Source organism: Eupeodes corollae, chromosome 2 (genome assembly GCF_945859685.1).
Source record: "Eupeodes corollae chromosome 2, idEupCoro1.1, whole genome shotgun sequence".
Taxonomy (NCBI): Eukaryota; Metazoa; Arthropoda; class Insecta; order Diptera; family Syrphidae; genus Eupeodes; species Eupeodes corollae.
Window position 1 is genome coordinate 750004 of NC_079148.1, and position 25632 is coordinate 775635.

Below are 25632 nucleotides of genomic sequence, written 5' to 3' on the forward strand. Positions count from 1 at the left end.
TTATATTTAAACATTTTTTTATTGAATTTATTTTAATAATTAATAAACATAAATTAAGACAAAAAATATCTTAGTACTAAGTAAATGTATATTAAAAATGTAATTAAAAGCTTTAATAATCTAGGTACTTGGTTTTTTATTTAAATATATTTTGTTATTCTTGCCCAGGACCAAAATTCAAAATTCACATTTTTCCAATACAGTGAAAATAAAATATATAAATACGTATATTATTTAAAAAACAAATAAATGGTGATGGTTTAAAAATTAAAATACTATTGACTTATTCTATAAGATATTTTTTTTTAAATTAAAATGCAGTTTTAAAAATAAATAATAAAATTTGGGATTACTTTAATGTTGACTTATAAATTAAAATTAAATCTTTTAAAAAATATTATTTTGCAACAGTTATGTTTTTAATTTATTTTCTATATGTTTAATATTTTTTTATTTTGTTTTAGGTTTGTAAAAAAAGCACTTTGAGAAGGCAACTTCTGGTGTATGATGTAATTTTGTGTTGTTGGTCTTTGATTATCCACTGAAATGAAGAGTAAATATATAAACGCATTATTAATTGATTTATATGACATTCTTATTTATATTTTATTATCTATATACATATATGTAACTTTAAAGCAAGTTTTTATTTTTTGTTATGATATCCACCCGTCACCATAATTAATATATACTTGGTTCTTACTTGACGAGTGTTTTTATGATTAGTCCTCCATATTCCTCGTCATAGACCATGAGAATTAGTTCTTAATAACCGTTCATGATGAAGTTCTTAAAACTATAAGACATCAAACAATAATAGTTTGATTGTATAGAAAATTGAATTGAAGGGTGTGAATACATCAATATAATTGGAATGATTTTGTGAAATAAAATTGATGAAATAAAAAATATACAATTATTTCTATTTAAAAATTTACTTTATTTTTTCTCTGCACATGGACTAAATACCAATCTACATGTTCTATTTTGAACTTAATAAAAGTTAGCTGGAGATTTTTACATGCAGTAACTCTGAATAGTTTGACTTAACTTTTAAATTTCTAAAGCTCCTATTTACACGGTCAACGTAAATGGTCAATGCGTAGACGTGAAATTCGCATCAAAATTAAAAATTAAAAAATAAAAAAAGTTGTAAATTACAGGTTTTTTCGTTCTATCGAACTATACTGAACCGATTAGCATTTTTCTAAGCACACACAAGTAATTGTTGTTGTTTTTATTCAGTTTCTTTCTATTATCTCCTCTCGTTCAAGCCCAGCTCGGGCAAAAGTTCTTCAAAAATTAAATTGAACAAAAAGCGATTAAGCACCACTAAAGGTGTCTGATGATCGGGTTGGCCCCCGTGAAATAGCTATAACTCCGAAATCAAAGATTATTTGAAACAACCACAGCGTTCCTCTGCAATCCCACCAATTCTCAAACTCTGCACTGCCCTACGTTTCGTGGCAGAAGGAAGTTACCAAAAGTGCAGTGGTAATGATTTAACTTAGACCTTGCTCAGCTAACAGTTTCGGTAGCATTAAAAGAAGTGTTAGACGTAGTAGAAGAACGTATCTATCCACAATGACGAGATGAATTTATCGAAGATTCATTATTACCAGAAAACAATTTTGAGTGAATATAAGAAAATGTTAAATGAATTAGATGACAACACTTTAATTGGGAGATGCTGGATATCCTTTAGAGAAACATCTAATGCCTCCATTTCGATTGGCAGAACGTGGGAGTCCAGAATCACATTTCAATACCATACACGCACAAATAAGAAACATTATTGAAAAAACGATTGGCGTGATCAAAAGTAAATTCAGGTGCCTTCTATCTGCCCGAGGACTGCATTATAGTCCTGAAAGAGCAAAATTTGTCAATGCAAGTTGTGCCTTACATAACATAAGTCAACATTTTTAAGTATTATAATGTCAGTAAAATTCAAAATGATGACGCAATCGATTCAAATGATCATGATGCCAGTGATTTTTTTCATGGAGTAACTGAATCAGGAGCAAGAGAAATCATAAACAACATAATGAATTAATTTTAGTTAAAGTATTTTTAATTTCCATTAACATTTTTGCACACACAAATGCACTACACACAACCGGTAAATATGAGTTGTTGAATTTTGACAACAATCACAACTAAGAGACAACTCAACTGGCTTACATAATACCCCGAACACAGTTAAAAAGTCAACCATTTTTTAGTTAACTACTGGTTGACTTGTGACAGAGTTTCAGATTTTACTTTATTGATTGACGATAATGGACAAAATTACAGCAAATATAAGCACCATATGCTTAGGAAAGGTGTACTTTAAAAACCCCGGTACATTTACTCAGTAACTTGAACGAAGATAGTACCTTTTCTGATATGGATACAAAATCATAATTGTCATTTCCTTTGTTGACCGAAACCTTTTTTAAAAGTTAGGACATCAAATGTAGACAAATATTAATTTTTAGCGTATATGAACTCTTACTTCTACAATTTCAATAAATCCTTTTGAATTTATTATAAATACTGAATATCTAAAAAATATTCCTACAAGTGCTTCAATTCCTTTATGTGCTCCTTTTTGTAAAACACGAACTATATTCCACTTAACCACCTTTATTTTTATGTTTTAGTTTGAAGCAATGCTCTATGTATTACTTTAGCGTTTAATTCGAACCTAAGTCCTAAGTTTGGTATCAAAAAACGGACCTTAGCAATTTATCTAGCTTCAACTAATATTTAGAAATAAAATACACATTTTTACCTCAAGTGGTCGAATATTGTATTTTTCAGTCAGCAGCAGCAGTTATTTCTTGATCATTTATTTATTGTATACAGTTCCTTCAATAATTCGGGATTGTAAAAAGTGTAAAATTAAGATCAAATCAATGTTAATTAAGCTTTATTGAAAAAAGGCATTGAATCAAATCAAGTATTCCCAACTTCAATTTACTAAAATTCGGTCCTATCACAAGTCCCCTTGCAGAAGATTCGTGTTACGAATGTCAACAAAAATGTTCTATCACCTTTCAAACAATTTCGTGAAGTGTCAGTCTAGTTCCAAATTCCATGTGACAATGCTTAAGTTACAACTGGGGGAATTATACTTTTTTTTTTTAACCATTTTTAATACGAATCTTCTCTGCAGGATTAGCGATAATGCAAATTATTTAATTTAAACCTTAGGAACATTTATGTTTTGTTTTATTAAGAACATACTTTTGTTTTTCCTATTTAGTTATTTATTCTTAATTGTTTAACCTCAAACAACTTAAAACAAGACGAAGAATTGTATGGTCTTATCTAAAAAGTAATGAAGAGATGTTTCATCTTTCATACACTATATAGTCACTAAATTGGCGCAGAGATAATTACCAGTACTTTTGGGCTATATTTAAGTGGTAAAATGCTCTTTTACAAACTGAGACGTACATTTGTTTCATACCGATTTGGAGTAACAAACTTGAGAAAGTTGGCTTATGAATTGTCTGGTTAAGACTGCAGTCCATAATGGATTAATAGCTCTATTCAAAGTAAAGTAATTGATTATATTGTTTTATTTAACTTATGCCCAACATCCCATGGTACAAATGTTTCTTGTAGTTTTTGAAAACAGGAATATTATCATTTTTCTATAAAAAATATTTTAATCTAAAGAATTTTACTCAAAAAAGATTGAATCACATCTATTTCTGTCTAAGTACTAGTTCAAAAATAACAATAAATACGACAAATTTTTTAAATACTCACACAGGAACCAATTCAAAATTCGGATACTTGTTTTTTGTTTTTGTTATTAATTTGAAGAAGAGATTTACGATTTAAAAAATGATTTATATTAGGTTAACTTTCTTAACAAAACTACCATGCGAAAGGTTTTTGATAACAACTTTGTTTTGAATTTCTTTAAGTACATACCTTTTGGTTGATGTAGTGCGTGAGTAAGGATTTTGTAAAATTTTTGGATGGGTTTCCATCACCCTCAGCAATAAATTATCTAAATAATCCTCAAGTTCTTTAACTCGTTGGCGCTGTATGAGGGCTTCATGTTCCATTCCGTTGGCCAAAAGCATAAGTTCCTGGGAATTAAAAAAAATTGTTTGATTAAGTCGATTCGTAAATTTTGACTATTATTTTACTTGCTTAATTAAATAGCAAAATGCATATATACAAGTTCAAGAGGTTTAGTAATATTTTCAAATTTATGACTTACTTCTCTGGACTTCCCCTCATATTTCTTAGCCAGAGCAGCTGAAACCTCTGAACGAGGTGTTTGTGACTTTTCATGCCCAATAATTATTCTCTCGTTGACTTTGGGACTAGACGAAAGTTCATCTTGTGAATCGTGTTTATCTGGAATTAAATATCCATAAATTCAATGGTCAACAATTTTATCTTTCTCAATTAAAACTTACCTCTTTTATTAAAATATTTGAATTTACTGAAACGCTGTTTCTTCTCAGTCTTTTCCTTACTTACATCCATTTCTTTACTATTATGAACAGAAGAAGAATTTTTATTATTATCGGTCAAACATTCCATGGTTGAGCTGCGGGGCATTGCAGTTGGTATCTCATCTGATCCTCTGTATGGACTATTATCCCTAAGGCTCTCTTTGGACTTTGACTTGAAAACAGGTGTGTTTGGAGCAGTTGATGGATGAGTGCTCTCATCCATTTCGAATTCAAGAGATGGTTTTTCATAAACGACAGGAATCGGTGATGGTTTTCGGCTAGGTTGTGATGTGTTTAATTGTTCTGTGATTTTTTCAACCGATTCGGTTTGTCGTAGTGGTTCTTCATTGTTTGCTGGCAGTGGAACTCTGGAGTTTTCCCAGGAGCGACGTTTCAACGAATCTGTACTACCTATATCTAGATGCTTGCCATAGAGTTTTGCCTCCCATTCGTCGAGCTGCTGCTCGTTTTGATTGCGTGGAGGTTTGGTTGGTGGTGAGTTGGAAGAAGAGTAGAAAGTTGTATCAATTTCTTTTTCCTTTGAAATTAATGGCGATGGGACATTCCGCTGATACGATTGTGTGCCACGGATATTTAATGAACTACCAGAGCTCTTATGGGATAGGGTATCAAACACAAACTCATCTTCATCTTCACTTATAACTCCGGGATCAGCTTCGCCGACTCGTTGTCCATACCTTCTTAGCCCGGGATTACTGTTTGGTGTTCCAATACTGGCGAAGCTTCCACTCGTCGAATCAACATCACCCTCAATATTATCTTTGTTCTTCTTCTTACCATTTAAGTGCATTTTTGAGCCCAATGACTTGGCGAATTTCTTAATACCTTTACGCTTTTCAATTGTTCCAATACTAAGCAAACTTCCACCCACGGAATTCGCCAGCTGTCCTATGGAAGACTTATGCTTTTCTTTCTTGCTCAAATCGGTTAATGAGCCTGACTTAACTATAAATGTTATTCTGGCTTCAAGTTCTCCGCGCTCTTTCTTTTTCTCTTTGCCAGGTTTACTCTCGAGTTTGAACCATTTCGACCTGGGACGATCGTATACATCCATTTCGTTGAGGGGGAGTGTGACTTGACCCAAAAACTCATCTATACTAAGGTTATTTCGATGCAAACACGTCAAAATCAGCTCCGCTCTGTTACCTTGATCCGGAATTTTTCTACAAATAAAAACAAAAAGTCATAAACATGAATAGAGATTTATGTTTTCATTTTAATTCACTTACAATTCACATTCTTCGTGCCAGTCAACGTTCTCGGTGGCCTTCTCCTTGACCGATGTTTGGTATTTCTCTTTGCCCAGTGCAATTGTGACGAAGCAATTGTTTGTACCATTTTTGCCCTTGGTCAACAAACCCTTAGCTTTTTGAACTGCAATGAGAAAATATTTGTGTTGTATTAAAAAGAAAACTTTTTTTTTAAACACCTCGATGCGCTTAGTAAGTTCCTTTTAAAAAGCTATCATATTCGTACAATAAAATGCGAGAAAATGATCTCTTTGTCGAATAGGCTTAAGACACAAGTAAATTTGATAGCGAGTCATATGAGGAGAACCACTATTACACAAGAGATCGTTTTAAATTCCAGCTGATTGATAATTTTAAACATAAGTTTAATTATTTTAGCATTAAATATTATCAATCCCCAATATGGGTCAATCTATAATATCTTGTTACTATAATGACTACAACAAACAATCAAGTTTACAGAAAACTGGTTAAAATGGGATTTTAATTAATTCTGCACACAAGCATTTTGTTACTGTACACTTGTTTAGAAATACGTTCTAAAGAGGTTACAAAGTTTGTTTGAGCTTTAAAGCTGACAAAAATAATTAATTAACAAAAGCGGTTCTTCATTATGTTTGTAAAGTTTCTAATAAATTAAATACTTATTTTAATAGTAAGTGCAGTTTGCTGAACATTATTAATTTTTCAAAAACTGATAACTCTATGGTGGGTTCTCTTTTGGATGTCAATGATATTTATTAATCATTTTTTTCTCTTACTATTGTGTTAAGCAATTGTTGTTGCCTTTTAGGAATATGACACTATTTTTATGGGAGCATATTGAATTTTATTGATGATTAATTCGAAGGTTTATAAATGCTTTGTTTTTTGGGTTATGAAACACACCAAGAATAAAATCTTCACTCGAAGTTAAAATTAACTTTTTTTTTCGATTTTATTTTATTTTTCATTTTCATCCTAATATTTTAAACTCTAGAATTTTATCAACTTTAGATTTTCTCAACTTTCAAGTAATTACAAAGTTGACTACTTAGCTAGAATTTTATTATTATATCTTCCTTTTGCATTTTTTAAACTCAGTCCCGAGATTTGTCATCATTATTAGAAAGTGAAAGGCATTCGAAAATGCTTCTACTTATTTTAATTCATAAATGAGAAGGCCTCACTTTGCCTTATGATTAAAAACGTTAAATGTTTGTGCTGTTGTAAAAGATTACGAGGCGCACGAGGCTAGGTTACAAATCAATATTGGGATTTGAGAAACCCGCATGTTATTTTTAAGAAGCCAATACATCAGCGAAAGTGACAATTTTATGCTGTGGTGGTACCAAACATGGCTGGAAACAACGTTTTGCTTAACGAAGGTAGTTACATAGCCATTTTTAACCAATTTTTCGCAATGGATTGGCGGAATGTGTAGTACCCGTGGCTTGATGGTTAGTACATTAATTTAAAAAAAAAATAATTTTCGGGGGTACTGCCTCTTGCGAGGAATTGACAAATCCTTCAAGATTAATTCTTGTCATGAAAAAGTGCTTTCTCAAATTAGCCGTTCGGATTCGGCCTAAATTGTAGGTCCCTTCCATTCCTGAAAACAGTACTCGCACACAGGAATGGTTGAGAGTTGTAAGTCACTAGGCTCTGGTTCACAACGGACTGTTGCGCCACCCAATTTATTTATTTATTTAGCCTCTTGTCTTGAAGTACGTAATGTTCGATATGTATTAGGAATTTTTGATCTAACTTCAGTTTATAGCATTTTCAAAATGAAACTTGTGCTTGGGACACTTTTAATTTGGTAAAGTTCATTTTTTTTTAAATCTAATAAAGCTACAACAGTATTTAAATTTTGAAAATAATAAATTTCAAATTTATATCGAAACTATTCAAAGGTGATTTTTTAAAAACTCCTGATTTGCAAGCTTCACAAAGTTTGATATCAACTCGGGATTTAATCAACTGGGCATTTTGAGACAAATTACATAAAATAAGATCTTGTTAAGAAAAAATATATTCAAATCGGTTCATGAGTTCCTGAGAAAATTTAAACACAAAATAAGGGTTCTATCCGGTTACTCTTTTGGCAATACAAACATAGAAATTGAAAGAAGCCAAGTTAAGAAAGAAACATTTCCTTAAAATCTATCAGGTCGTTTTCAATACAATTCGAATTTTCATTTCTTGACCTAATTTACAATTACAAGTTAAAACCCAATCGACCCAATAGTTTAGGCTGTAAGGACGAGGATAACAAGACGAATGGAGTCTCCAGATCCATTTTTTCGACTCCTCTGCTATGGAAATATCATTTTCTAACTAAACCTATATGAAAACAAAAATATAAAAAATTGGACTTTACTTTATAATTTTGATATGGGTTATTTTTTTCAGAACGAAATATTGTTAAAAATATTGTTAAGGCCAATTTTTAAAAGCAATTCTTAATATTTGGTACTTGATCCAAAAGAAAATCGACTGTACAACTTTTTTTGGTTTACTGTATTAATTTTTGACTCACTCTTCTTGAACAACTTTTCTCAAATAATTCATAGTTGAAAATTCCGCAGCAAATATTCCATCCGTATATTTTTGGGAATTTATTTTGGTAGAAACAGAAGCTTATGGCACCCCAAACCATCAACGTACCACCTTCGAAATTGCGAGTATTCCTATGCTTCTTTTTGGTTTGTTTACCATGCCGAAGTTGTTGGCAACTGTCCCTCAATTTTGTATCGTTCGATAAAAAGTGTTCTAGCTTTGAATAATACTCAACCGTTTAGTTTTAATTCATTTATTATAAATTGACTAAAGTTAACAACTTGACTGTCGAACCACGAGTGACATGATTAAATATATTTTTATAACATTTAAGTGTACATGTTGAGTATGTAGACTACTTATGCTTGTACGTAACTATATTATGTAAATGAAAAGAGAATTCAATATATACTTAGTGTTGTCACTATATAACATTTCCTTCCCCTAATTCGGATATCTCCTTGGCTTGTTTAATCGACTGCGACGCCTCAACTCATATTGTCGAAGTGTAGGTTTATATCTTGTTGCCTGTGATCTGACGACTACGTGATCCACGTGTGTGTTTCTTTGCTCGGACTTAGCTTTTGTCTTGGAAATTGTCTTTTCGGAAAACTTCTTCATCTGGTTCAAATGTCTTTTCCAAACGTGATTATCATCAGTAGTTACCAAATAAGTCTGCTTTCCAATCTTCTTTTTCACGACTGCCACCGACCACCTCTTGCCGCTTCGAAAATCTTTTACCAATGCTGGCTCACCTTCCACAAACATTTTTCGATCACGTTGTATTGGCTTGTCCTCGTAATTTGTCAGTGTTTTAACGCCGCCGTCAACTTCTGGCCTTAAAAGATCCAATCTCATACGTAGCCTTCGCTTAAACATCTCTGAAGCTGGTGACAAGCCTGTCGTAGTGTGCTCTGCCAACCGATGGTGGAACAAATATCGCGCCAGAGCAATTGCTACCGACTTCTCTCCACCTGCTAAAATTTTCTTCACTGCCAACTTAAATGACTTCACTGCATTTTCGGCTAAACCGTTGCTTTGCGGATGGCCTGGTGGTGATGTTATGTGTTTAATACCATTTTTCTTGATGAAAGATTGAAATTCACTGCCTGTGAATGTAGTCCCATTATCTGTCACCAAAGTTCTTGGCAACCCAAATCGTGCAAACGTTTCATAAAACTTCTCAATTGTTGATTTGGCTACGATGCTGTTCATCGGATAGATCTCTACCCATTTTGGCGTCTACGATGACCAAGAATTGCCGATTCAGAAAAGGTCCCGCAAAATCGGCATGTATCCTCTCCCATGGTTCTGTTGCTTCTGGCCATTGGTTGATCGCAGCTTTCGGAGGATTAGCATTGTGAATACCACATGCTAGACAACTTCGTACCATTTTTTCGATGCACATATCCAAGTGTGGCCACCACACATACGATCTCGCCAATGACTTTGTTTTGGACATTCCTAAATGCGCATCATGTAGTTCTTCGAGTACTTGCGATTGCAGTTGTTCTGGTACTAGAACACGGAAGCCCCACATAACAACACCGTTGATGATTTCAAGCTCGTTCCTTCTTAGCCAGTACGGTTTCAAGTCGTCACCCATGTTTTTAGTTTTCCATCCCGTTTTAATGTTCTTGAGCACTTCCATAAGCACTCGATCTTTCTGGGTGAGCTCTTGAATGATACCAAAATCAATTAATTTTACTTCTGTAATTACCTTCTTAATATGTTCTTCCACCGCCTGCTCCCTCGTATCAACTTCGTCTTTGAATGAAAATCGGGATAACATATCAGCCACCTTATTGTCTTGACCCTTGATATATTCGAACTTGTAGTTGAATGCTGCCAGATAAGTCGCCCATCTATGCACCCTTTTAGCTGCCATCAACGGGATGCTGCGATCTTCACCATACTTTGCAAGCAATGGTTTATGGTCGCTTCTGATAATGAACTGCCTGCCGAATAAGTAATCTGAGAATTTTTGCACCCCATAGTACACTGCCAGGGCCTCTTTATCGAGAACGCTATAATTTCGCTCAGGTGATGACAGAATTCTGGACGCAAATGAAATTGGTCGCTCTTCTCCCGACGGCAGCTTATGCGACAGCGCTGCAGCAATGCCTTCATCAGATGCATCACACTCCAGTACAACTTCCCATTCTGGATGATAATGCACCAACACTTTATCTGACGCAATTATGCTTTTTATTTCATCGAACGCAGCTTGGCATTCCTTTGTCCAAACAAAAGATGCTCCAAGCTTCAACAAGTTGTAGATTGGTGCCATGACCATTGATACATTCGGAATGTATCTGCCGTAATAATTTACAAGACCAGAAAATGCTTGTACCTGTTTGACGTTTCTAGGTGGATCAGCTTTGAGAACTGCTTTGACACCTTCGGGATTCTTTCTTATGCCAGTTTTGTTGATAATTTGACCCAAATAGCAAATCTCTTCTTTGAAGAATTCACATTTGCTTAGCTTCACCGTCATACCAGCGTCTTGCAATCTTTGGAACACCCTTTCGAGATTTGTAATGTGTTCATCATCATTTTTTCCAGTCACCAAGATGTCATCAACGAAAACGGTGACATTTTCAATGTCGTGAAACATTTTGGCCATAATTCTCTGGAATTTTGATGTTGCAGGTGATATTCCATATGGCATACGATTAACTAGATATACCCCCTTCGACGTGGACCATGCACAAAGTTTTTTGCTTTCTTCGTCTAGCTCTATCTGTAAATAAGCTTCTTTTAGATCTATTTTTGAATATTTCTCACCTCCGGATAATTTATGCAGAAGGTCCTGAATTCTGGGTAGCGGATAGGTATCTACCTCAAGATATTTATTGATTGTCGACTTATAATCGCCGCATAGTCTAATGCGGCCATCAGACTTAATTACAGGAACTAGAGGAGTTCCCCATTTGTTGTACTCCACCGGTGTGAGGATGCCCTCAGCCGTCAGACGATCAATTTCTTTTTCCACGTTCTCTTTCAAAGCATATGGCAAATTTCTTGGTTTTATAAACACTGGACTCACTGTTTCGTTTTTCATTTTCAGATTAATTTTTTCATGTTTAAATTTACCCATTTTATTGTCAAATACATTCGCAAATTTTGTTTCTAATTCTCCAATTTTGGATTCAATACTTTTTGTTACTTTGTGTACTTCAATTGGATTTCTCAATGACAAGATTAGTCCAAACTCCGTTGCAAAGTCTCTTCCTAACAATGCGCTTCTACCCGGCTCCGTTATGTACACCTCGAGTTTTTTGTTTTTACCTTGATATTCACATTCACATTCTATTTTGCCATATACTTTGATTTCTTCCCCGCCGTACCCTTTTACTTTTAAGTTTGATGACATGAGTTTTTTAGTTGCAAATAGCTCACTCATTACACATTGCGGAATTATTGTGACTGCACTGCCCGTGTCCAGCTCCATATTAATTTGACAACCCTCAATTTTTACTGGCAGCGTTATTGGTGGAATGCTTTTTGTGTTGGCGGTGATGTTTTTTAATTCAATGTACTCGTCATCGTCTTTCTCTTGTGCCCCTTCAACGGCACTTATGTGCTTGATCTGTTCACATCGTGAATTTTTGTTTCTGCACATAATTTTAAGGTGTCCACGGATTTTGCAAATGTCACATACATAACTTTTGTAGTAGCACTGTTCACTATTGTGCCCCACTCTTCCACATCGATGACATCCATCATTCTTTCGAGTTCTTTCTACATTTCGCATTCCTTTATTATTTCCCGTTGCAGATGTACCAGCAGAGGTATGATCGTATGACTTTGTGGTTCGACTCTTCATACTTCTATCATTATGTGATGACCGTGTATGCGTGTTCATCTTATTTACCATTAATGTGTTTGTATTGCGACTATTTACCAATGTTTCTTTTTTTATTGCTAATTGCCATGCTTTGTCAAGAGTTATCGTTTCGTCCTCTTCTAATAATTTGTCTAAAATCGGACCATCTTTAAGACCTGTTATGAATATATCACGCAATGCTGCGTCTAGCTGATTGCCAAATTTGCAATTGACTGCTGATTTTTTTATTCTCGTGTACCACTCATTTATGCTTTCGCTTACCATCTGCTTTAGGTCATAGAAGCTACGCCGTTCAACAAACACTGCCACCTTTTTCCCATAGAAATTTGTTAGATTATTTGTAACTTCGGCGAAAGTCAATTTGTTGATGGTTTTTGGATAAACACTGTCTCTGAGAAGCTTGAAAGTTTCATGATGCAATTTAGTTAACAAAAATACTGTTTTTCTTTGCTCATCTTCTTCTCCAACACTGAGAAAATATTGTTGAAGTTTCGCTTCGAAAACTTCCCAATCTACTGATTCTGGGTTGAATTCCTCAAAATTGTTTCCAACCGCAATGGTCTGCACAACTGACTTTTCTTCATTTGACATGCTGCTCGTAGAAAATTTATTTTCACTAGTCACAACATTTAAGAATAATTTCTCGATTTAATTTATCCTCGTCGCCAATGTTCTAGCTTTGAATAATACTCAACCGTTTAGTTTTAATTCATTTATTATAAATTGACTAAAGTTAACAACTTGACTGTCGAACCACGAGTGACATGATTAAATATATTTTTATAACATTTAAGTGTACATGTTGAGTATGTAGACTACTTATGCTTGTACGTAACTATATTATGTAAATGAAAAGAGAATTCAATATATACTTAGTGTTGTCACTATATAACAAAAAGTGATAATTTTTAGCTAAAGTCAATCTGTTCGCTTTTTGGCGAGATTAAAGTTTGGATTTCGGGACGCGTTTCACATATTTTTGCGCGGCTTATCAATTCATTAACGGTTAGGCTTTTCTAATTTCTTTCTAGGTTAAATAAGGTTTTTACCTGAACTTCGCTTAACTCCATTATTTTAAGGCAGCTCTACGAAAATGTCTATTACAGATTTACTTCTTCGATGTATACCACCGATTTTGCTAGGTGTCCTCCTTTGTTCTCGTTGATCAGCAACAAGACCCCGCTCTTCTTCGGATAATAGCTTTCATGAGGCATTATAAATATAAAATCATAACGACGTGTTTTATTCTAATAAATTCAATCAATTTACGTGATTTACAAAGCGAGAAATTCATTTAAACGGTATAAAAATAAATTAAATCAAACAAAAGGGTTGCCATTCCTTGGTGGTAATTTTTTATAAAAACAGACGAAAAAGCAGTGTTTTAAACCGTTGATTAAAAATTTGTTTATAAAGTTTACAAACAAAATCAAAAAGCATGGCTTTACTGCAAAACATAACATAGCTCAATAATATATTTAAAAACTTTCATTTATAATTCTAATCCTATAGAGAAGAGCTAGCCTGCAGAATTGATATAGTTTTTTAACTTCCATATTGTTAAGCAAGAGTATAACTTGATTTTGCGTCAGAATTTCGCTACCAAAAGTATTCTTATTTTTTTAAGAACTGGAAATCATCCAACAAAGTGTACAACTTTTGACATATTACCAAAAAAAATTATGTACTCTTGAATACTGGAAAAAATGCCTTGAAATTAAAAAAAATGCTTTTTTCCCACTGTTTCAATCGAATTGGTCCTTTTTCTTTTCGCTCTATTATTTCCATTCACTCAGATTACTTTAAAAATTAATTTTGACGATTGCATATTAAAATACCTCTATGTTTATCACCTTTGTTAAAACTTCTTATTTTAAAACTAATTTCTGAAACACCCTTTAAACTGTTTTTTTTTTTTTAAGTCACACTTTTTAAAGCCTTGGAAAAAATCCAAGCAATATCTTTATTCGTTTAGAAGATATAATCTTTGCAACCAAAAAAGTCAAAACGGGCCACTGTGCAACGTTAAGTCTATGCCAACAAGCCAGCGAGGATTGATGAACTTCTTACGAACGTGAAATTGCAGCAATATCGGCCAATTTATGCCTGAAAACAGTAGAGAATTGGGTTCAGCATCTGGACTTCTGCAAGCATGCCCGTGGGGGCCATGCAAAAGAAATCGAGTTATATACATAATGGTATCGCACCTACTTTCACAGGAATAAAGATTTTCATTGGTATTCAAAACCGTTTTTGTTTTCTTTTTAGCGCTCTTATTGAAAAACCAGATACATACTTCATATAAATCCAAAAGTCGGAAAATCCTAATACTGATAGAAACATATTAACCATAACTATAATAAATTCCTATTCCTCTTCAGTCTCTACTTTCGATTATATGTGAATTAGGTTACTTATGCAAAATCATTAACAAATTATCCCAAGAGCTTAAGCTGCCCACAAATTTTGCAGAACCGTTAATGATGCACGAGAAATGTAAAGTAGGTAAAACTAAGCAAGTAAAATAATTGTATACATTGTATATTTTGTTTACTTTATAAGTACAAAGGTATTTAACTAAAAAAAATAAAATATTTTTCAAATGAATTAATTTATTAAAAATACATCGATACGCCAGCCAATTTTAAATAAGAATATCACGTACTTATCGGTGATTAAGCCTTATGATGGTAAGTAAGTACTGCCTTATCGACAACCAGTTGAAGATTTTTCCATTAAGTTACTTTTATACAAATTGTTCACCATTAAAAACAACCTAACCGTTTTTTTTATTGCAATTGCAATTTTTGTGTGCATTTTTATCGTCTTCTTTTCTACATCATGTTTCTCATTGGCATTCCAATTATAATTATTATTATTATATCATCGAAGCAGCAACTGACTGGTTCTTGCTGGATTGTTGTTTGCCTGTTTTGTGTACGCTGCTGCCACCCCGGCTTAAGGTACGTTGAATTCACATGAAATTCAAAGCGCAACAGTTACACTTCATTTGCTTTTGCACTTGCACTAGCCAAACCGTCGTCGTCGTCATCGTGTCGTCGTCAATGGAATGTTCTTCCTAAGAGACCTTTAATTCAAATGTACAAGCCCATAATAACTGTTTTGTGCTTGAAACCATAAAAGAATCCAGCAAATTATTGCAAAAGATTCGTCTCACAATAACCTTTCGAATATAATAAATTCTTCTGTTTGAAAGTTGCCCATTCCCATAAGAGAGCCATTGACTTCCCGTGTTGCATCACGGCGAATTTTAAGTCATGTATGTCTTAAGTTTGAGTTTCCTATTTCGGTTAGATGTTGTCACATTCCAATTATTGGTTGCTTCGTCAATGTTTCTATTTTGTGTTTGTTTAAATAAGCAATCAATAAAAAAAATATTATCCGCAACCAATAATAACCTGTCCCTGAGGCAGGCAGCTCTGATGGGAACGTCCACTTGTCGTAAACTAAAAAAATTAAATTAAGAGCCACCGCACTGCCAACTACTGTTTCATTTTACAATGGCCTTTTAATTAAGACATTTGACCCCGGCTTGTTGTCATTTCCATTCATAATTGCTACTAACGCAGACATCACCGCCGCTGTTGAAGGTGTTGACTGACACAAGTCGTGAGTGGCTCTTTTGGCTTGTTTTACATTGTTGAAGTTGAATTATGAGAAAGTGATGTTTGACAGTCACTCTTTATTTGAATGCGAAAAAGTAAAAGTAAATTTCGAACCAAAATAAAGATACACAAAAAATAACAACATACGTTAGACTTTTACCCTCCGCCACCACCACAGCACCGCCGGCTGATGGGTAGGAGCTTGATGAAATTGAACTTTATCCAAGTGAAAGACAATTCAATTTGCATTCTGAATGAAATTTCACTATAATTTTATTTAAGACCAATCGGATTTTTTGAATATCATTGTAAACCAATCAAAAAGAAATTAATTTTATTTGAAGGAAAATAAGAAAAAACATTTTGTTCTCTTTGGGTTCATTGCAGAATTAAAATGTCAAAGAAACTAAAACTGGTTTTGTTAAATAGAACTTTAAACGTTTAACTTTAAGCCAACATCATCAGCAAAACAAAAGTTAACATTTGATTGCTAAGTGCCAATTGGACAATGTTAAATATTTTTTTGTTTGTAAGATAGAAGATTTTTGAATGAAGCTGATGTCACACACCATGAGCTTCCATAAGGTGTCCAAATAGGGGTAGTCTGTGTTCTTTATTTATAATTTATAGCTATGTCTTATTTTGAATACAAATACTTATAAAGGGTGATTTTTTTGAGGTTAGGATTTTCATGCATTAGTATTTGACAGATCACGCGGGATCTCAGACATGGTGTCAAAGAGAAAGATGCTCAGTATGCTTTGACATTTCAGACTTACTAACGAGCAACGCTTGCAAATCATTGAATTTTATTACCAAAATCAGTGTTCGGTTCGAAATGTGTTTCGCGCTTTACGTCCGATTTATGGTCTACATAATCGACCAATTGAGCAAACAATTAATGCGATTGTGACCAAGTTTACTTTATTGGACATTAAACCAACCACACGAATGCGTACAGTGCGTACAGAAGAGAATATTGCGTCTGTTTCTGAGAGTGTTGCTGAAGACCGTGAAATGTCGATTCGTCGCCGTTCGCAGCAATTGGGTTTGTGTTATTCGACCACATGGAAGATTTTACGCAAAGATCTTGGTGTAAAACCGTAAAAAATACAGCTCGTGCAAGAACTGAAGCCGAACGATCTGCCACAACGTTGAATTTTCATTGAATGGGCCCTAGAAAAGTTGGCAGAAAATCCGCTTTTTTATCGACAAATTTTGTTCAGCGATGAGGCTCATTTCTTGTTGAATGGCTACGTAAATAAGCAAAATTGCCGCATTTGGAGTGAAGAGCAACCAGAAGCCGTTCAAGAACTGCCCATGCATCCCGAAAAATGCACTGTTTGGTGTGGTTTGTACGCTGGTGGAATCATTGGACCGTATTTTTTCAAAGATGCTGTTGGACGCAACGTTACGGTGAATGGCGATCGCTATCGTTCAATGCTAACAAACTTTTTGTTGCCAAAAATGGAAAAACTAAACTTGGTTGACATGTGGTTTCAACAAGATGGCGCTACATGCCACACAGCTCGCGATTCTATGGCCATTTTGAGGGAAAACTTCGGAGAACAATTTATCTCAAGGATTGGACCGGTAAGTTGGCTACCAAGATCATGCGATTTGACGCCTTTAGACTATTTTTTGTGGGGCTACGTCAAGTCTAAAGTCTACACAAATAAGCCAGTAAAAATTCCAGCTTTGGAAGACAACATTTCCGAAGAAATTCGGGCTATTCCGGCCGAAATGCTCGAAAAAGTTACCCAAAATTGGACTTTCCGAATGGACCACCTAAGACGCAGCCGCGGTCAACATTTAAATGAAATTATCTTCAAAAAGTAAATGTCATGGACCAATCTAACGTTTCAAATAAAGAATCGATGAGATTTTGCAAATTTTATGCTTTTTTTTTTTTTTAAAGTTCTCAAGCTCTTAAAAATTCACCGTTTATGTTGAAACAAATTCTGAGTGGAAAAAATATATTGGAAAAAAATTTAGTTTTTGAGCGAGAAATCTGAAACAAACAGGAATGAAAAAAAGCCAAATGTTGAAATAAGTTTCATTTCCTTCGCGAGCCGATATAGGCAAGCTTTGTCCTTGATGCATTGTCAACAAAGGTTCACTTTGATCTTTTGAAAGAGAATCACGTTAAACGCTATGAGTGCTAAGTATGCGTCTACGAGGCTGCGTTCCTTTGCATCCACCCGAAAGGTCCCAAAATGTCGCAATTAGCTGCTGCTAAATATATGAGAAAGCCGAAGGCATTTGTACAGAAGTGGATAGCGCTATAAAGTGGATAGCGCTATAAAGTGGCTAAAAATTTCGATGATTTACCAGAACGTGGTTCGATAGGAAAAATTAGCAAAAGAGATGAAAAAAGAATAGTGAATCTGTTTTCGCGGAATCCTGCTTTAACACTGCGGCAAAGACAATCTAAATTAATGGCAAAAGCTTTAAATTAGATATATTCTACGAAACTATCCGAATCCTTCTTCTTGGGGCAACACAATTAATAAGCCTCTGTTGACTGAAAAACATGAGACAAAGCGACTCGCTTGGGCGCAAGAGAATATTGATAGAGATTTTGAAAATTGGCCGTAGCAGTCGCCCGATGCAAACCCTATCGAAAATGTGTGGGCATATATTAAACAGAAGCTTCTATAGATCCTTGTCACAAGAATACGCCGTCAAATTAGTAGAAAGCATGCCTCGAAGATGCCAGGCAATTATCGAAGCCGCTGATGGTGACTGGACACATTATTGACCAAATTGAATCATTGTTTGTAATGTTTACAATGTATATATAAATATGAAAATTTCATAAAATATTTTTTTTTTTATAAATTCACACGACCATGCTCTTACTTGACAGACTGTAATTATGAAGTTTTTATTAAGAAAATTCTTCTTAAGTAGATGACCTTTTTTTAGTAAGTACATTTTTTTCACAATTATTCTTCTTTTTAAAATGGCCCACAAATTCCCAATTGGGAATCTTTATGGACTCCAAAATATTTCTATATAGGTAAGCAATTTGTTGTAAAGGTACAAAACCTATTCCAGAAAAAGAGACCCTTACCATTACTGAAGCTCCGTCGATCTTAACTATAAAGACCACATTATTTCTAGTTTCAATCTTGTGACTTCGGGGTAAAAGAGGTTGAACTTGCTTTTATCACTGATGTACAGATCATTAAAGATAGTTTTTAGTAATTTCAAGCCTTGTAAGATACTTTATTCGTGGTTAAAATGTCTAAAGGTACATTTACATGCTAAACAATGAGAGGCAGAACTCGTTGCAAATTATTTTCGAGGCAGCAAAAAGGTCTTGTAGCACGTCACTTTTTAAGCAGCGCGAACGGAAGGGCGTTCCCCAAAATCATCGGCCTACACTGATTTTCCGCATCTTTATGAGCTCATATGCCGTTAATATTACAGTTTGTAGCGATTCGGAGGTTGCTTTTTATTTTCCAACGCTTTTAAACATTTTTACTATTTCGTTTTGTCATTTCAATAACGGGTCTATTTAGTCTATTTAATTAATTAAGTAACGTCAGGCCTTTGAAACTTGAAATCTTCCAAAAATTCAGTTAGTTACAATCGACCTTGTTATTAAATTACTTTTTAAAATACTTTTTTAAATTTATTTTTTGAAACTCCCGTTAATATTTGCTTTTTATTTAATAGTTAATTTAATTTTGTTTTAACCAAAATGCACGAATCAGTGAATATAAATTTGCGAAGTTAATATTGGCTTCAAAGAATAAATGTGGGGCTATTTATATCACCACTGTATGTGATAAATCGTGTGTAAAGAACCGTCAATTTTCAGCAAGAATCACAATAAAATAATTATTGAATATCATTTCACTAAAATATTTCCAAAATGTTCGTTAAGTGATTGGGTACTTTGTATGACGAATAAAGGAATCTTATCGGAATTGTTGTTCATATTAACAAGGTGCGTGCGTAATGTAGTTCATTTCATACCAATGAATTTATCGCTATTATTACTTAAGTGAAACAAAAAATATCCTGAGATATCGTGACCGCAATGTTTCTTCAACCAAACACATAACTTTAAAAAAAAAGACTTATCAAAATGTTATTTATCACACTCAACGGTTAAGTATGAACTCATCATGATATCACTGGATAATAGTCAAGGAGTTATAACCAACAATGATGAACATGTGTTTTCTTCTTAATAGTTTTAATTTGTTTATTTACTAAACACTGCTTCAAGGCCTGCTGCTAACATTTTCTTTTGATGTAAATAATATATTTCTGTTAAGAAATAACAGAAGTGGTTTCAGTCAAATTTCAATTACCAAAAATTATGGTTTCAGTGGTTCGGGAGATTCAAAACTAATTTTTTTTTAAATATTTATACTCTTGTAGCCCTTCTATTGCCATTTGTTTGGTACATTTCATCTTTCAACTGAAAATGTTTTTTAATTGCATCAGTCAAAATTTTCCGGCCGCCACCTAGAAAACTGTTGGGTGAATATTTAGTGAAGAACTGCCCGATTAATTTAAAGTGACCAAAGTGACCAAAAAACAATACATCTCCTAAAATTACCTTGAGCTTTATTATATTCCTTTCACACCAAATACAAGCTCCAAGCTCATAGACGGTTTGTGTGTAGGACTGTCATGCTCTTGTGTTCAATCCCTTTCTTTGCCACCTAAAACTTTTTTCACGGATACTGTCTCTTGCTAGGAATTGACAAATCCTCCAAGAGTAATTCTTGCAATCAAAAGTGTTTTCTCAAATTAGCAAACTGTAAGTGTTTTCGATCCCTGAAATGACTCATTATAAAATTGATCATTGGCTTATAATTTCGATACATTAAACCGGTCAGCCTATTAAAATCAGATCTCGACAGCATTGTGATGTCTTTTATGAATAAAGAGAAACCCAGCTCTCAAGCTGCTCTTGAGAGCGCAAGTGGACATATTATGGAGAGTAGTGTGAGAAGAGTTGACTAATTACTCTCGCCATTCGATCTTTTTGATAGTCACTCGTAAGTGGACACATGTGCTTACCACTATCCGATATAAGCTCGCGGAATACCAACACAGTTCGTATTTTTCGAGTAGCTGTCGAGAGTTAACATGGCAAAGCAGTGGACATTGGAGGAAACCAATTAACTTATTGAAAAATAGGAGTCAGTTGAATTATTGTGGATAGAAATAAAAAAAGCGTAATATTAACCGAATTTGCGAAACAGTTTTCTTGTTCTGAAGACGAAATAAAAAGAAAGCTTCATCATAACTTAAGAAACCAGGTTATATTAACTTTAATTTTCAAATCGAAAATGATTTATGATTCATATGCTTACCAGATGCTAAAAATCTAAGTGTTACCAGTTACGCTCGCTTACTGGTATGTACCCTTAATTGGGCATCTTTTTTAAAAACTATGGGTCGAACGTTATGTATCAAAAATTCAATTTAAACAACTGACAAACGGCAAAAATTTCGAAACTGTTGAGGACCTTCAATTTGAAGCTCTCTTGAAAGAGCAGACCCCGCACCGAATTGGTTAGGATGATCTACCTACGGTACGGTTTGACCCTACATTGGTTTGTATTCTTTTTTTAAGAAAAGTGCCGATAATTGAAGCAGCTGCAGCCCCTCGGTTGAAAGAATAAGTAATATGCTACCGGAAGAAATCTATCAAGTGGACATGATTATGATAGTACCCTTAGCAAGAAAACTCTTATTATTCTAGCAGAGAGCTCGCTCTCGAGAGTCAGCTAACAGAAGTACTCTCAAATGGACACGCACCTTAATGGAGCTGCCCATGAGTATAATCACTTACATCACAGATCCCCTTCCCTGAAACTTGTATCTCTTCTGATCTGGTTATAGCTTACATATCCTTCATACGCTCAAAATCCCTAAATAAAGCTTAAGTCTTTTTAACAGAATCCAAAAAATAACTTCAAAAATGTAAGGGGATAGAACTAAAACTGAAACTTTTACATCTCTTAAACACCGTCGCATTTTTGCGTGTCTTTTGTTGTTTATCGATATTTTAACAAGCAATGTTTTATCGCCAGCGTTACCACTTTACTTCAATTGAAGTAGATCTACTTCTTTTTTTCAAATAAATATAAAATCTACTTCCTACTTCGCACCATCATCAAAATATTGAAATCTACTTCATTTTCAATACCTGGTTTTTTACCTACTTCAATTTTAATAAAAATAGACTGAATCTACTCCTTTTTTCTCTAACTCTTGTATGTAGTCTTAAAACTTTCTAGGGAATTAAAAATTGCTTGAGTATTTGCATTTGCAGTGAAGTTACGTCTTATCTAATGTATTCTAATGTAACCCTTTTGTCATTTTCTATATACATGAAAGCGCCTAGAAGGACCTTAATCATAATTTCTAGTCAGGGCTGTTGAAAATGTCTAGGCCGTATTTCAATAACAACGACTTGATTTAAGAAAATAATGCCTTAATTCTCATCGTTTCACATTTCAATAGACGAAAATTATTTATTGATTTTGTTTCGTTTTTAAACAATCCTTAATGACGTTTTCAAAGCTTATCGATCTTTCAATAACAAATTTACATACATAGTTTTATTTTGTAAATATCTTAATCTATCATACATATAGGGCTGTAAGGCAAGTTTTGCATTCGTAAACAAATTCGAATTCGAGATTTTAATCAAACATGACATTACGATGGTAGAGAAGACGAAAAAAGTGGTCCCCCGATGTTTTCAAACTAAAAATAACAGTAGTTTCAATACAAATTTTTCAATAGATTTTTTTTAATTCTTGCTAAAATGTATGTTCTTAGTTTAGCTTCTTTCAATATAAAAATATATAAAGGCTATCCCATCCCAATTAGAACCGTTATTTTGTTTTTAAGTTTTCTCAAGAACTAAACTATTTTTTTTTGCCAAAAATATCATTGTTTTTATTTTTAATTTAAAAACAAATATTATTTTTTTCGAAATTTGATTTCTTGAAAATGTGTTATCATTTTTTACAAAATTGAAATGCCAGTCGTCTAATAATAAGTTCAAAATTATATACCAAAAATATTATTAAACTAAAATTCGAAAACGATTTTCAAACGCAAATTTAAAAAAAAAATATTTTTTCTTGAGAAATCAAATGGCATTTGCATTTTTGAAAACAAACTTTTTTGCAGGTACATTTTAATTCAATACAGAAAAGAGTTTTACCAAGACATTTTTGAATTAATAAGCGAGTTCATGCGAACTAGTCGTTCTGTTTGTTAATGTTTTAAGTTGGGCCCTAGTCTTATTTTGGATTTGATAGTTTGTTTTCAATATGAAAAGATATTTTCAAGTTGTCCAAAAACAAAGATAAAAGGTTTGTTCATTACGTATTACGATTACAATAACTATTTCTTGAAGAACTCGACCTTTGCAATAAAAACATCCTAAGTCATTTGATATAACCAACACGAGCCCAACCTTTGCTTTTTCGTTGCTAACAACCAAGATTTTAATTAAGAAATTTTACATTAACATATTGAAGTATATGTAATGAAGCCTTAAATAATTACATTTTTTTTCTACTTTTTTATTGAAATAATATAATTTAAAAATATGTAGAATAATATGAAAAAGTTAATTTTTGAAATCTACTTCCATTTTTCTCAATCTACTTCATTTTTTTCCCAAAATCTACTTCCACTTTTTTTTGAGAAGTGGTAACGCTGTTTATCGCAATAGTCAGTTTATTTCCATCCCTTAAACAATTCTGCCGTTATACTCGAACTTCAAGAAATTCCCATCAGTTTATTCTTGGACTCAATCTTGGATGTACTATCAAGAATAGAGATTCTTTTTCAGCAGCACATCAAGGATGTGGATTACTATACCTAACTCTGATTTTCCTGCCCACTTTGATCTTCAAAATTTTAAGATCCTCATACACCGTATCTCCTCTTAAATCATTTCCCATCTCAGACATTTAACTTGTTTGCTAATTTTTAAAAATTGCCTTTTACCAATATTAAATTTTAAAGTAAATAAAAAAATACAACATATCATCACAAACTATATCGATAGGTAGTTGCTATAAACGTAGGTATGCCTTTATTCTCATAGAGAGAATTAAATTAAAATATGTCGTGATTTGAGGTTGGCAGCTAAGAAAAGAAATAGGTATGTAATCAATGGGTGCGGAGTATTGACAAATTGAAAAAATACTATGAAGGTACAATTTTTTCATCCAAAACCTGGACTTTAAATGAGTTTTCACAGTTCATTGAGCAGAAACAAATTAAACAAATAATAAAATAAATGTATTTCCAAGTAGATTAGATTAACTGATTCGAATTGAAATAATAATATTTAAATGCACTGATGCCATACAAAAAGAAAAACAAACAAATGATGTTCTCCTCTAAAAATAGATAAGAAATGCACTACTGTCTAGTGACTTGTGTCAGCTGCTCTTATCGTTCGGGCTTGGCTTGGCTGTTGACGCTGAGGTTCCAGAAAACAAATGAAAACATTGCTCTGCCATCGCATCGGAGCGATTCGTAATGAGTCGCAGTCAGGCAAACAAAAAACAAGACAAACATCCGCAGTTATTATTGTTGTTTAATTTGAATTGGCAAGCCAAAACCAAAGCCAAAGCCAAAGCTAAAGCCAACACACGGACGAGCTAAAATATTTTGCAAGGTAACTGCTTGCTAACTGATGAATGATGATGATGATAGAGCGCCGCCGCTGCTGAGCGATCATCGTTGAGCGACAAAGTGGAATTTTAGTTTGTATGACTAATAAGTGCGAGAGCAAAGTCATTATTTTGATTTCACCGTATCGGGCTGGCGCTGGGCACGGGGACAGGTGCGGTAGAAAGCAGAAGAATAAAGGTACATCATGTGAAAACAATGATCGCGAACATGGGAGCACTTTTTTGTATAAACCTTAACTATAGACGACTCTCGAGTACCAACTTAAACTACTGCTGGGCCGTGCATTGAATACAATGTCATTATTTCTGTTTTTATTTCATGTTATAAGAATTAAAAAAGAGCATTTTTGTATATTTTGTAGGTCAGCAGCATAGAAACTTTTATTTTGTTGTTATAATGACAACTTCTTCGAGCTTTGCGGTGAAGAAAGTCGTCAGGTGAATTGTCTATCGTGGGTGGGTGCAAAATATAATTCAAAACGACACCACAGAATAACAATTTTAGAAAAAATAAAACCTTAAAACTATCGAATTAGAATTTCCTTTGTCAGGCCAAGACGTCTCTGCCCCAATCATCGAAATATCGATGCGAAAAAAAAGAAAAACACTCGACTTACCAGTTACTTGAATATGAGTTGGACTCCACATAACTGATGGGGATTTATATCAAGACTTTTGAGTGATTATTAAGACTATTGATTTATGTGTATTGCTGCACGAATTTTGAATTAATTTTATTTGGAAAACTATGAATTTATTTATAAATAATTTGCGATTTTACACGAACGACGAACAACACCAACTTCCACTGCCAACTAAACAGAAAACTGTAAATTCTAGTTGCTGTCAAAATGGGCGACGTGAATTAGGGTTGCCATAAGGCTGTTACAAAAAAAAATTGTTTTGAATTAGTAAAAAGGTATATAAAATAATTTCTTAATCCATCTAAGAAAGTTCAAAAACAACAAGGAATCATACCTTCTATTGCTGATTTGTTGATGATCGAAAAGTTATAAATGTATGAGAAACCATTTTATATAATATCAACGTCTTCTTACGTCAAACTAAGTACACGAAACAGAGATGTAAAAAACCTAAAGCAATGAGCTGTTATATAAGAAGCAATTAAACTCCATTTATCTTATCTTGAAGATGATATCAAAGCAAAACTTGCGA

General features: G+C 33.6%; 1 protein-coding gene across 2 annotated transcripts; it reads right to left on the minus strand.

Moving 5' to 3' along the window:
- LOC129945525 (rab11 family-interacting protein 1) lies at positions 1 to 25278 on the minus strand. 2 transcript variants are annotated; one of them, XR_008781499.1, is made up of 7 exons: positions 25074 to 25278; positions 5720 to 5864; positions 4431 to 5653; positions 4229 to 4368; positions 3934 to 4094; positions 704 to 796; positions 1 to 541 (listed from the first exon to the last, which is right to left on the minus strand). XR_008781499.1 is itself a non-coding variant. In XM_056055312.1 (6 exons), the coding sequence occupies exons 1-6, from the start codon at positions 25102 to 25104 to the stop codon at positions 535 to 537; spliced, it is 1707 nt and encodes a 568-aa protein (XP_055911287.1). In that variant the 5' UTR covers positions 25105 to 25278; the 3' UTR covers positions 1 to 534. The 2 variants fall into 2 exon arrangements, 1 of the variants encoding a protein (XP_055911287.1); XM_056055312.1 differs by lacking the exon at positions 704 to 796.
- Positions 25279 to 25632: the final 354 nt, after the last annotated feature.

Bases quoted from the DNA above. Each gene is read 5' to 3' on its own strand.
- LOC129945525 (XM_056055312.1), bottom strand. From the start codon at position 25,104: ATGTGGAGTCCAACTCATATTCAAGTAACTG. The intron at 5,865-25,073 runs GTAAGTCGAGTG...TTCTCATTGCAG, and splicing joins AACTCATATTCAAGTAACTG to TTCAAAAAGCTAAGGGTTTG. The intron at 4,095-4,228 runs GTAAGTCATAAA...TTTAATTCCCAG, and splicing joins ATGAGGGGAAGTCCAGAGAA to GAACTTATGCTTTTGGCCAA.